The following is a 13,016-nucleotide window of genomic DNA, read 5'->3' on the forward strand; positions in this document are numbered from 1 at the left end:
ACACACTTCTAAAGCAAATACCATTGATCCTTCTTACTATCTTGAGGCAGAGACCCTAAAAGAAAAAAAAATATGGTTCCAGGTGTGAGGGGGAGACATGGTGTGGAGGGAAAAGATGGGGATTCCTGCTGAGGGCCGGATGGAGAATGCGAGCAGTCTGACACCCTACCTTGGCCCAAATGAGTCAGCCCTCCAGACCCATTAACAGGAGAGGGGAAGACAAAGTACTGCGAAGAGGAAGGAAAGATGCCTGGGAAACTCGAGTAATAGGAAATAAATAAAAGAAAAATAGAGGAAGCCGAAGCCTCCCATGGAAGGGAGCCCAATCAATTGCCTTAGATTTCAGAATCAGTGTTTTCTTGCTGGAGAAGAGGCTCACCAGGGCAGCAGAAGCAGCAACTTCTGCAAACACGCAACCTGATCAGAAATCCGTCAGGGCTCCAGCGCCGGCAAGGGCTCGGCCAAGAGTAACGTTTTTTAAAGCAAAGGATTGCTCTGTGCGTGTGTGCGTGGTGTGTGCGAGACGTTTCTCCCTTCTCCACTGTCCCCTTCCTGCACGGGGATTCAGGACACTCCTCGGCGCCCAGGGAGGGGAGAGGCCGCGGTAACTTGGACCTCGCGCGCCCAGCGCCCCGAACAGGACGAAGATCGGCTCCCGAACAAAAGAACGCTCGCCAATCAGAAGACGCTCCCCGAGAACCAGGATAACCTCTTTGTGTTTTGAAAACTCTTTAATTAGCAAATGCCCAGGTTTGCAACACGCATTCAAACTTTCCTACGCAGGTTCCAGGTAGAGGATCGCACCGTGGCTTCTGCAGTGCCCTCGGGCTCCCACGCCACCCGCCGCGGAACCAGGAGCACACGGCCCCCGACGACGCGCCCCGAACCGCGCCGCATTCCGGGCACGGGGTCTCGGGTTGCTTTTACAACCTTCCCCCAGCAGCGTCTTGGTTTTCCTGCAGCTTCACTAAAGCCGCAGCAGACCGCGAGGCCGCGGGCCGAGGGCGCGGGCGGGTGGCCCGAGCCGGGGTCCCCCTCCCCTCCCGGAGTCTGAGGCTCCTCTACCGGCGGGACGGGGGTCGTGGCCTCACGTGGTCGCCTTGGGTCTGGGGAGAGGAGGGCGATCCGCCAGGCGCACCCCTCCCGGCCGGTACCGAGCCCGCGCTGAGCGCCCGGCGTTCCCGGGCCGGCGGGCCACGTGCCTCGGGGTCGCGCCTCCGCGGCCGCGGCGCTGCGCTCCCCTCGGCTCCCCGGCGCAGGAGCCCTCCCGCCAGGACAGTGTCGCTCGGGTACCGGAAGAGGAGCACGTCTCTCAGGCAGACCCCCTTTCTGGGGCGCTTCCCCCCACTCCCCACCCCGCAGCCCGTTCAGGGTAAAAGTTTTCTCAACTTTTCCCTCCCAGCCCCCAGCCCCTCCCCTCAGGAATCCGCCCAGAGCGCCGCAGGCCCCGCCTCCCCGGGCCCCGAGCCTGCCCCTTCCGACTCCTGCCCAATCCGGAGGCGGCCGCTCGGAAAACAAAGGCCGCCATTGGGCCGCCGCGGCGCCGAGGGCCCGCCCCCGGGGCGGCCGCGAGTGGGGTGGGGAGGGGGCGGGGCGGCCGGAACCTCCGCGCCCGGCGCTTCATCTGGCGAGCGGCGCGGCTCGCCGGCGTTACTCTGCGCTCCTCGGCTGGCGGCGGCGGCGCCGGGACCCGCGGGCCGGGGCTGCGCGCGGCTGAGAGGCCCGGCCCAGGCCGCGGCGCGGGCCCTCGCTGCTTAGGACGCGGTGCGGCTGGATTTCGAGAGAGAACTCGCTGAGCTCTTGGCTCCAAGGCGCCGATCGGACTGCGAGCGAGCACCAGCCGTTGGGCTGGAACTTGGGCCGGGCTCGCGGGGCTGAAGAAGGAGCGGAGTGGAGAGGGAGGCGAAGGAGGCGGCGGCGGCGCGCGGAGCCTCGAGGCGAGGAGGCGGAGCAGCCCCGCCGCGGCGGCGTCCTCGGCTCCGGGCGGCGGCGCCGGGCCCCGGCGGCCGGGGGCGGACTCGGGGCGGGGGGCGCGCGCGGCGCCGTGCGCTGCGGCTCGGGAGACTTGGGCAAACTTTGAAGGGTAACCGGAGACGCTTGTTGCTCCTCGCCGCAGACGGAGCCGCACCGTTAGGTCGCGGCGGAAGAGGGCAGCCCCCTCGGCGCCCCCGGCCCAGCCAGACGAGTTCGGGCCCCCGGCGGGCGCGCGAGTGCTGGGCGGAGACGGCCCGGCGCCCCCGCAGCGCGGGCACCCCAGCTGCGGCGCCCTCGGCCCCGCGCCGCCCACGGCCCGGCCCCGGCGCCGGGGAGACTCTCATGCGCCGGGCGCGGCGGCGCCTCCCCGGATCCCAGCCTCTCCCGGCTGTCTGGCCGCGCTCCTCGGGCTGAGAGCGTCGCTGCACCCGCGGCCGGCGATGCGGGGTCCCGGCTCGGTCGCGTCGCGCTTGCCCCTGGGCCTGTGCACCCTGGTGCTGGCGCTGCTGGGCGCGCTGCCCGCGGGCGCCAGGGCGCAGCCGTACCACGGCGAGAAGGGCATCTCGGTGCCGGACCACGGCTTCTGCCAGCCCATCTCCATCCCGCTGTGCACGGACATCGCCTACAACCAGACCATCCTGCCCAACCTGCTCGGCCACACGAACCAAGAGGACGCGGGCCTCGAGGTGCACCAGTTCTACCCGCTGGTGAAGGTGCAGTGTTCTCCAGAGCTGCGCTTCTTCCTGTGCTCCATGTACGCGCCCGTGTGCACCGTGCTCGATAAGGCCATCCCGCCGTGCCGCTCTCTGTGCGAGCGGGCCCGCCAGGGCTGCGAGGCGCTCATGAACAAGTTCGGCTTCCAGTGGCCCGAGCGGCTGCGCTGCGAGAACTTCCCGGTGCACGGCGCCGGCGAGATCTGCGTGGGCCAGAACACGTCCGACGGCTCCGGGGGCGCGGGCGGCGGCCCCACCGCCTACCCCACCGCGCCCTACCTGCCCGACCTGCCCTTCACCGCGCTGCCCCCGGGGGCCCCCGACGGCAGGGGCCGCCCCGCCTTCCCCTTCTCGTGCCCCCGCCAGCTCAAGGTGCCCCCCTACCTGGGCTACCGCTTCCTGGGCGAGCGCGACTGCGGCGCCCCGTGCGAGCCGGGCCGCGCCAACGGCCTCATGTACTTCAAGGAGGAGGAGAGGCGCTTCGCCCGCCTCTGGGTGGGCGTGTGGTCGGTGCTGTGCTGCGCCTCGACCCTCTTCACCGTGCTCACCTACCTGGTGGACATGCGGCGCTTCAGCTACCCCGAGCGGCCCATCATCTTCCTGTCGGGCTGCTACTTCATGGTGGCCGTGGCGCACGTGGCCGGCTTCCTGCTGGAGGACCGCGCCGTGTGCGTGGAGCGCTTCTCGGACGACGGCTACCGCACGGTGGCGCAGGGCACCAAGAAGGAGGGCTGCACCATCCTCTTCATGGTGCTCTACTTCTTCGGCATGGCCAGTTCCATCTGGTGGGTCATCCTGTCGCTCACTTGGTTCCTGGCGGCCGGCATGAAGTGGGGCCACGAGGCCATCGAGGCCAACTCGCAGTACTTCCACCTGGCCGCGTGGGCGGTGCCCGCCGTCAAGACCATCACCATCCTGGCCATGGGCCAGGTGGACGGGGACCTGCTCAGCGGGGTGTGCTACGTGGGCCTGTCCAGCGTGGACGCGCTGCGGGGCTTCGTGCTGGCGCCTCTGTTCGTCTACCTCTTCATCGGCACGTCCTTCCTGCTGGCCGGCTTCGTGTCGCTCTTCCGCATCCGCACCATCATGAAGCACGACGGCACCAAGACCGAGAAGCTGGAGAAGCTCATGGTGCGCATCGGCGTCTTCAGCGTGCTCTACACCGTGCCGGCCACCATCGTCCTGGCCTGCTACTTCTACGAGCAGGCCTTCCGCGAACACTGGGAGCGCACCTGGCTCCTGCAGACGTGCAAGAGCTACGCGGTGCCCTGCCCGCCCGGCCACTTTCCGCCCATGAGCCCCGACTTCACCGTCTTCATGATCAAGTACTTGATGACCATGATCGTGGGTATCACCACCGGCTTCTGGATCTGGTCCGGCAAGACCCTGCAGTCGTGGCGCCGCTTCTACCACAGACTCAGCCACAGCAGCAAGGGGGAGACTGCGGTATGAGCCCCGGCCCCTCCCCCACCCCTCTTCCCCCACCCCTGGCAGGGGGCGAGGCGCGCCGGGGAAGAACGGCCGGGTGGGGGGCTCGCTTCTGTACCCTGCTCCCCCTCCAACGAGAAGTGACCTGGAAGAGAGGAGGTCTGTCGTTTGCGGGCGAGGGGTGGGTTTGGAAAGGAGGCCTGAGTGGAAAGACGCTTTGGAGGAAGAGACTTCTGGCAAAGACTTGCAGGATAACGAAGATGGTCCTGGTAGCGATGATGTGAAAATCATGCACGGTACGGCCGACCGGGGCCTGTCGAGAAGCGTGAGACCGGCAGGCATTGCCCGGAGTTCTTCCCGGCTCCGGGGCTGGACTGGGACTGCGAGCGATTCCCCTGCTCCAAGACAAGTGGCCTGTCCTCGCTCCTGTGAGGCCGGGGTGAAAGGTACAGCGCTGTCTGCGGCGGCCGCTTTGTTGGGAGAAGGGAGGACCCCCTGCGGTGTCCTTGTCAAGCGGTGGTCAAACCATAATCTCTTTTCACTGGGGCCAAACTGGAGCCCAGATGGGTTAATTTCCAGGGTCAGACATTACAGTCTGTCCTCCCCGGCCCCCTCCTGCCTGTTTTTCCTCCCCCACTCCTTTCAAGTCTTGTAAAATAGGCATTTGGAGGTCTTGGGAGGCCTGCCTCCTGGAATCCTAATGTGAGGGGGTAAAGAGATGAAGACGACACTTCCGGGATAGGCGAAGGAGACCAGGAGTAGGTATTTCTGCTTTTTAAAAAAATTTTTCTGGGGAAGGCAGGAGGAAGAAAGAAGGGTGTTTTATTTGGTTTAATACCCTGAAAAGAAATGACTTGTTGCTTTTCACAACAGGAATGCATTTTTCCCCTTGTCTTTGTTGTAAGAGACAAAAGAGGAAACAAGTGTCTCGCTGTGGAAAGGCAGAACTGAAGACAGCAACTGTTAGAGGTGGAGGGCGCGCATCCCAGGTTTCCCTTTGGATGTCAATTTGGTTGAGATAAACATTCCTTTTTAAGGAAACGTGAAGGGCAGTGTGCTTCCGTACCCCTTCCGTCAGAGGTTCTGACTTGGCTGAAGGAAATGCAAGAGGTTTGTTGTGTTTGTTTTAAATAAATTTAATTCGGAACACATGACCTCAGAACACAACAGGCTCTGTTAAAATGTCCAGGGAAATCTTTCCCTTCATTTTTTTTCTTCCTATAAACCTGTATTTAGGTTTTCCTTCTATTTTTTTTTTTTGTCTAATTTGAATCCTTCAAGATAAAGGAAAAGCATAATGCCTTGAACTTCTTAATAAAGAAAAGCTAAATTTTCAAAAAAGTAAAGAAGCATTTTGTCCTGTTTTCTTAGTTCTATAAATCGTTGATAAAACGTCACGCGTGTGCTGCCCCTGTCTTTGTGTGGCTGGGTGGGGAGGTGACCTGCAGAAAGATGGCCAGTGAGGACGCTGGTTTAAAGCACAGGCCCCGTTTTAAGGAGTCATTGAAAGAAGGCGCACTTCAAAGTAACCCTGCAGTTCTTTGAAACGCACTTGATGACTTAAATTTTTTAATCTTAAATCGTGTCCTTTTTTCCCAGTAACAGAACTCTGATTCTTTTGCATAGTGGTCTAAAGCTGAGCAGAGAATCGTGGGAGCCAGCCTTCCTCCACCTTTGACACCAGCCTCCAATCTTGCAACACTATCCTATTTCTCAAAACAGTTGTTGAATCATAGAGGGTACTGTCAGGAGTACAAGTTACTTTGTACCTGTAATGTTCAGTTGAGTGGAGCTGCTTTTTAAATTAAAACATTGACCTTGTGTTTCTTAAACCTCCCAAACTGTCTCATTTGTCAGATTTTCTAAACTCCCACTACACAGTTTTTGGCAACTTTTGTGTTGTATCTCTTGCATGTGAAATTTGTAAGATAGAGACAAGTGCAGTATGTATATTTTGTAAATCTCCTTTTTTTTGTAAGAAAATATATATTGTATTTATACATTTTTACTTTGGATTTTTGTTTTGTTTTGCCTTTTAAAGTCTACAAGGAAGCCCCACTTTATCACATGTACAGATCACAAATAAATTTTTTTTTAAATACAACGTGAATGTTTATTTAGTTTATGGTCCTTATATGTCATTAAGCCAAAGAGCAGAACTTTGTGTTATGGAAAGAAGAAGGTACAGAGGGACCCCATTCGATGTGTGCCTCACAGAGGAAGATGTTAGACATGATGGAGGTCTTTTTTTCCCTTGCCTTTTCAAACAGAGTGTAATGAATGCCTTAACTGTCCTTTAATTTGTTTTCTGTTGTTGCTGCTTCCTGCGTCCCTCCACGCCACCCCACCACACGCACTGTTAAGCCTTTAACCATCCGCTTTGGATAACTTACTGAAGGTACAGAATAAGCATCTCTTTTAGAGAGGCGCTATCTGATCCCTGTTTTTACCACCCTTCGGAGATGAAGTCCATATTTGAAAGATGACTAGAAGATATTTTTGGTCTGCTTTTCTGGTGATGTTTTCCTTGGGAAGAATTCAGTGAATTTTTTGAACTGATTGGTGTTTTTGAATTCTAATGCCCTTTTATCTACATCGTTAATACGTAAATCCTTTGGGTTCAGGTGGCTGGGAGAGTCAGTAGATGATTCCAGTTGGTAGCAGAGGCCTTGCATATGGAGCCTCCTCAGCTGTGGGCTTCACTCCGCCTTGTGGGTCAATTGAACCAGAGGTCAAGTGATTCCCGAGGTGGCAGAGGTGGCAGTGACTCGGCAGCTCCGGCAGGAATGGCCTGCACGCCTGACCCGAGGACGGCCTCAGAAGCCACCGGAGCTCTTCTTTCCTCTGGTGGGAGAGGCTAACTTTGGAATCAGATTAGACTGAGAAGCCTTCCTAACCAGGCACTTGGATATTAAAGCGCCCCTCAGGGAAGTGATAAAGGCATTCTAAATACTCCAATTCCAAGCTTCCCCAGCTTTTCTTTTTTACTCGCCTCTCCTCTTGAATTCGGGGGCCTGTTTCCCGGTGTTTCATAGTAGAGGGCCCGTTCTCAAGTGGCTGTCGAGGCCCAAGAGCAGACTAGATGCTGTTTCTCCTGCCCTGTTTTGGCTCTGAGTTTCTGTACTTAGAAAGCTCAACCGAAACAGTTCGGTTTTTGTTTTAAGTAACAGGCTCACACTCGTGGCTGGTGTATTTGACAGACACCCGGAATGAAAACCAGTGACAGACAGTCCTCCCCAGGAGGAGGAAGCCGCCACAGTGCAAAGCTGTGCAAAGCAGCTTTAGGATGCTCCTGGGTTTTGAACATCGCTGAGTGTGCGGTCATCTGTACCTGTGAAGGTTTGGGCGTCAAGGAAGGAAAAAAAGCAACTGCAAGTCTCTTAAGGTTTATCCAGTTTTTGCTCATAAAATGACACCTTTTAGGTTAAAGCATGCCTCTCTTAACACCACTCTTAATACCGCCTGTTGAGAATGTTTGCTTTCAGAGTAGATGGAAGGCTCCCAACGGGGTTTTTTGCTCACAAATTAACTGCTAAAGGCACTTAGACCCTTCTGTGGGAGAGCTATGTGTCTGCTCCTATAAATGTGTCCCCTTCCTCTTGTCAGCGAGGCCTGTCCTTCAGGGTTCTCAAAGATTGAAGAGCGTTGGGTCTTTAGTGAGGGAACAAAGACTGTGTATGAATAAATTACTACCTGCTTTTTTTGTAAGCAAAGATAAAAGTGCTCCGTTTAATCCCTTTCACATTGTGGTGTGTCCTTCCTTACGCAGTCGATTCTTACCTAAGAATTTCAGAATCTCAGGGATTTTGAAGGAGGTGCATCTTAGAAGAATATGTGAGGGAGAATGTTTGTAAAAGGGCGTGTGTAGAGTTTTAAGAAAAACATTGGCAGGAGTTTGGTGTTAATCCCTAGATAAGGAGCAGAAACACTTGTGAAAATTTTCTGCAGTTTATAAAACAAAATTAGTCTACACAATGACCCCACACAACACCTAATCTTTTTAAGTAGGTATGTAAGAAATCTTGCCAAGAAATAAATGTCCTGTTGATAACATTTTACCATTAAAGAAAAAATAGAATTTTTTTAAATGTGCCTCATAGAAAATAGTGATATTAAAATTCTCTGAGAAGAACTATAGAGTTGTAACAGCTGTAGGTTTGAGCCCTGTAATTATACTGGGAAATTCTCTTCTAACTCTCTCATCTTTAATTTCACTCAAGAGGCAGGTGGCTATTTATAGATGGTATATTTTTATATATGCATATGTGGACGGTGAGTAACAGTCTACAGGGCTCCAGGAAATCCTAGAAGGGACCAAAAGCAGTCCAATGTGGACTTAACAATTCATAGATCTGTTCCCTTTTTCTCTTATTTCACCCTTAGTACCATTAGACTGATTTTGTAAAACTTGGTTCTTCAACTCTTGCTTTCCAGTTTGTAACATTTCTTCTGTCTGAATCTGTATTCCTCACATTTCAAACAAAACTGAACTAGTAAAAGGGTACCGTTAAAATGTCAGGTTTCTGGTAAACACAGATTGTGCCTCTTATTCTCCTTGGTTGTAAAAAAAAAGTTCAGTCACTTGGAATTTTCTCAGTTAGTACACGGTGGAAAAAAGGAAGTTTGACGAAGATGATGGTAGTTTATTGTAAGTGATCCAGTTCAAGAAGGACTGATCAGTAGCCACCGCATAGAAGGTATCGTGACGGGGACTATAGGGGTTACAGATGAAGGTAGGGAGGACACCGTCCACCTGAAATGGCTGGGAGCATAGTTCGGGGGGAGGAGTGCATCCCCAAGGAGGAATGAGCAGCTAATTGTGTTTCTAGACAGAACTTGGCAAGTGGCACAAGTGCTATTTGGAATACTATCGCTTGACATTTGGTGGCATTTAGTGTTTTAAGAGCTGCTTTCACATTCATTATTTGACTTTATCCTCACAATTATCATCAGAGCCCTGTAATGTGGAATAATTCCCATTTTAAAGATGGAGAAGGTGAGAGGCTCTGTGAGGTGAAGTGACACAGGAAGAGGAAGGAACCCACCTCACGCCCCCAGATTCCAGCTCAGGGCTCTTTCTGTAATACACCACCAGCCTCTCAGGGGAAGCGCTGGGAGGTTCAGTGGTGGGCCTGGCCCTTTGAATGGCGGAGGGGGGCGTCCAGCAAGAATGCATTTCTCAAGACTACGGATTATGTGATCCTCTGCAATTCGTGTGCTCTTAGATTGGTTCCCTCACCTCCGAGGGCCTTGCTTGCCCCATCTGCTGAAGGTGGCACCTGACACGAAGGCCTTCATCCAGCATCCTGCAATTCAAGGCAGCCAGTGTGAAGTACAACTGGCCCGTCCATTTGCAGATCACCCACGGCTGTTTTGAAATCCCTGACTGGTTGTTTTTCACTCCTATAGGCCAGTGTGTCCCACTTCTCAGCCAACCAAGCCAGTATGTAGTCAGTGAAAGAAAATGAGTTTCACGTGGTCCTTTGCAAGCCCAATTCAAAAAGTAAAATCATTACTCTGCTACAGTAACTGGCTGCTCCTCACTCCTTTTTTTTCTTTTAAGGCTGGCACCTGAGCTAACATCCGTTGCCAATCTTCTTTTTTTCCTTTCTTCTTCTCCCCAGAGCCCCGCCCCCCTTTCCCCCCACTGTACACAGTAGTATATTCCAGTTGTAGGTCCTTCTGGTTGTGCTGTGTAGGACGCTGCCTCAGCGTGGCCTGACTGAGCGGAGCTAGGTCTGCGCCCGGGAGCTGAACAGGCGGAACCCTGGGCCGCTGAAGCCGAGTGCATGAACTTAACCACTCGGCCACAGGCCGCCCCTCATTCCTCTTCATTAGCAATTGCATCCCCCCATCTTCAGCTCGCCTTCCTCAATAGCTAAGGGGTTCTATTGCGTGGGATCTTCTTGGTTTCTCCCGAAGACCGTGTCTATATCACAGCCGGGCTGGCTGCAGTCTCGTTAGCTTAGCATTCCCATTGCTCGGCATTTCACAGCCGGATCAACATCTTACGTGGCTGATATAACAGGACAGAGGCTTCGGGTTCTGATCAGTTATACCCAGGCAAAAACTTAAATGCTCCTCGAGGTCGTTGTCCCTAAAGCCTCTTTCAGAAGACTTCAAACTAACAAAATAAAGTTGACGCTATTGTGAGGGGTTTGGCGTGCTTGAGCTGGGGTCTACTTCACTTTGCGGGGACCTTTCAGGGAGCTCAAGCCCACCTCTTTTGTTATTTGGCTTCCTTTAATGCTCCACACCTGCCAATCTCTGTGTGTGGCTTGGCCGTGGCATCAGATTCACCTTAGAGTTTAAGAGGTGATCTCCGAGAGATGGGCACAGCAGGAGCAAGAAAAAGCATTTAGGAGCCAGATACAAAGCGGGCAGGGAGGGAGGAGATAAAGTTCCGGGCTGTCCATGAACGAAAACAAGCTGTTCGGATGATCCAGGTAAGACAACAACCTAGTTCTACTCACCCTAGAAAATGTGGTCCCCAGACTTCTGCTCAGCCTTGCAGATTCTAGAGAACTATTCAATCGAAGGGAAAAGCATCTTGGGGAGGGCATGGCAGGACAGGGAACAGGAAATACAGGACCGACAATGAAAGATGGGCAGAATAACACAGCACCAGCTAGATCTTTTAATTTCTAAAGGAAAGCAAACGGCTTGTAGCGTTTAGTTCCAGTTTCCGGATCTGGGATAGCTGGAAGGAGAGATGGGTGGCAGCTGGTCCCTGAGGCGCTTTTTGTATCAGATGTAAAGAACAAGTCCTCAAGCTAAAATCATGAATTATCTTCAGCACCAACAAATTGTTTCTTGAGGACCTCGGACATGGCAGGTACCATGCTGGGCCCTGGGTTTAGCACCCTGGCTTCTGGAACTTGTTATCCTGGGTCTTAGCCAGAGTTAAGCACTCAGTCCTCACCTCATTAATTTCCAGACCAGCTGCTTGAGTGGGGAGCGGACCAGAACCACCATCCTTTGTGTCTACAAACTAGCTTCCTCCCCATGGTCCTAAAGTACCAACAACAAATGGGTAGCGCTACCTTGATCACATTCTGAAGATGGAAATCAGTGAGGCTCAAAGCAGCTTGTTGAGTGTCACAGGTCAGCACAGGTCAGGTTCCAGTGAAGGGTCCCCGGGGGTCTCCCGAAGACTCTGAATCTGGCCATCTTCCCCCAGAGCAGTGCGCTTTGAAAATATGATGTGGCCGGAAGGAGAGAGACCTAAGAGGGACGGGAGAGCAACCGGTGACTTGGACCAGCCTTGTGAAGGGAGCGTGATCCTACAAACATGCTGCCAAGAGCAGGGAAGATTGGCTCTTCGTCCGTTGTTGATAATGATCATTATCTTAGTAATTGATAAGATTTATTGAGCACTGACTATATACTAAGCTCTGGGTACACTATAGCATAGTAGTTAACCCACATGAAGCCACTGGTAGCCACAGTAGTTGGCATCTAATAAGTGATCAATAAACATCAGATTATTATGATTAATATGTAGTTATCTCATTTGCTCTTCACAACAACAGTGCAAGGTAGGTGTCATTAGTCCTCACTTCACACATAAGGACCCTCAGGCTCTGAAAGGTGAGCTGCAGAGCAGCAAAATTGGCCATCGCCCATGCCCCTGCCCACCAGGCTACAAATACTGCCTGAGGCCCTAGTGTCTTCGATTCTCTATTTTTTTTTTTTTATTATTTTTTTGGAAGATTAGCCCTGAGCTAACATCTGCTGGCAATCCTCCTCTTTTTGCTGAGGAAGACTGGCTCTGAGCTAACATCCGTGCCCATCTTCCTCTGCTTTATATGTGGGACGCCTACCACACCTGACTTGCCAAGTGGTACCATGTCCACACCCGGGATCCGAACCAGTGAATCCCGGGCTGCCGAAGCAGAACCTTGCGTACTTAACCGCTTTACCACCAGGCTGGCCCGTATTATTCTTTTTAATTGAACCCAGGATTGAAGGGAGAATAAGTGAGTAAAATAATTCACATTAGGACAGAATGGAGTTGAGGAGGGCGTTTTCCCTGCTAGTCCCAGGAAGCACTTTTTTTTTTCAAGAAACAGAAGCTTCGTAAATGCTGCTTAAATTCTGGAGGCTGGATGCTCCCCGCTGAGGCTCAGGGGCCTGGCAGCAGAATAAGCCTGAGGAAGTGCATCCCCGCCCCTCCAGAGGCCTCCTCCCGGTTGGCTTCCACGCTGCCCACCCCAGCCTGAGGGCTGGACAGGGACAGTGGGAAGCCACGCTCCTGGGCTCCTGGCCGGGCAGGAGTCAGCAAACCAGCTCACGAGGAAAGCAAACCCTGGCACTGCGGCAGCTGCCTCCCTAAAGCCTATTGGGAGAATCACAAGACCCGTCCCAGCATTATCACATACGTCTTATCAGTATCATCCTAATGAAATGATAACATGGTAGCTGTCCTTTAATAAGTGCTTACCGCGTGCGTGTATAGTGTAAGTGCTCACTACACACTTCTATGTGAAGCACTTATAGTAACTCATTTAATCCATATGACATTATGAGACGGAAATCATTGCTATTCTCATTTTACAGGTTCTCAATACGGAATTCTGGAATCGCACTGGGCATTAGAGTTGGACATGAGCTCAAGAGAGAGCTTGTGCAGGCATCCTAGCAAAAAGACCCTTGCATTACCCCCAGTTTACAGAAGGAGCAACTGAGGCACAGAGAATTGATCTGGGCTGTAAGGACATGGAAAGGGAAATATTTTAGGTCTACTTCCCACTGGAGTGCTCTTTAACAAACAGGAAACGATTTTGGGGAAAGAGTGAAAACAATTCCAGAGAACAGGGTTAAATTCCTCTTGCCTTCCACCCCTGGCTCCAGGAAGTTTGAATTCTGAAGGCAACACTGTTGTTGTTGTTGTTGTTGTGT

At 53.2% G+C, this 13,016-nt stretch overlaps 2 protein-coding genes across 2 annotated transcripts; one reads left to right on the top strand and one right to left on the bottom strand.

Annotated features, from left to right (window-relative positions):
- Nucleotides 1–1,754: 1,754 nt before the first annotated feature.
- On the bottom strand, nucleotides 1,755–2,318 carry LOC123285082 (uncharacterized). Its single transcript, XM_044768147.2, has one exon. The coding sequence runs from the start codon at nucleotides 2,316–2,318 to the stop codon at nucleotides 1,755–1,757; it is 564 nt and encodes a 187-aa protein (XP_044624082.2).
- Nucleotides 2,273–6,214, top strand: FZD7 (frizzled class receptor 7). Its single transcript, XM_014860046.3, has one exon. The coding sequence runs from the start codon at nucleotides 2,415–2,417 to the stop codon at nucleotides 4,137–4,139; it is 1,725 nt and encodes a 574-aa protein (XP_014715532.2). The 5' UTR covers nucleotides 2,273–2,414; the 3' UTR covers nucleotides 4,140–6,214.
- The last annotated feature ends 6,802 nt before the right edge of the window (nucleotides 6,215–13,016 follow it).

The sequence above is a fragment of the Equus asinus genome, chromosome 4 (assembly GCF_041296235.1).
Source record: "Equus asinus isolate D_3611 breed Donkey chromosome 4, EquAss-T2T_v2, whole genome shotgun sequence".
In the NCBI taxonomy this organism is placed as follows: domain Eukaryota; kingdom Metazoa; phylum Chordata; class Mammalia; order Perissodactyla; family Equidae; genus Equus; species Equus asinus.

What these genes read in the sequence shown, in the direction of transcription:
- LOC123285082 (XM_044768147.2), bottom strand. Translation starts at nt 2,318, where the DNA reads ATGAGAGTCTCCCCGGCGCCGGGGCCGGGCCGTGGGCGGCGCGGGGCC.
- FZD7 (XM_014860046.3), top strand. Translation starts at nt 2,415, where the DNA reads ATGCGGGGTCCCGGCTCGGTCGCGTCGCGCTTGCCCCTGGGCCTGTGC.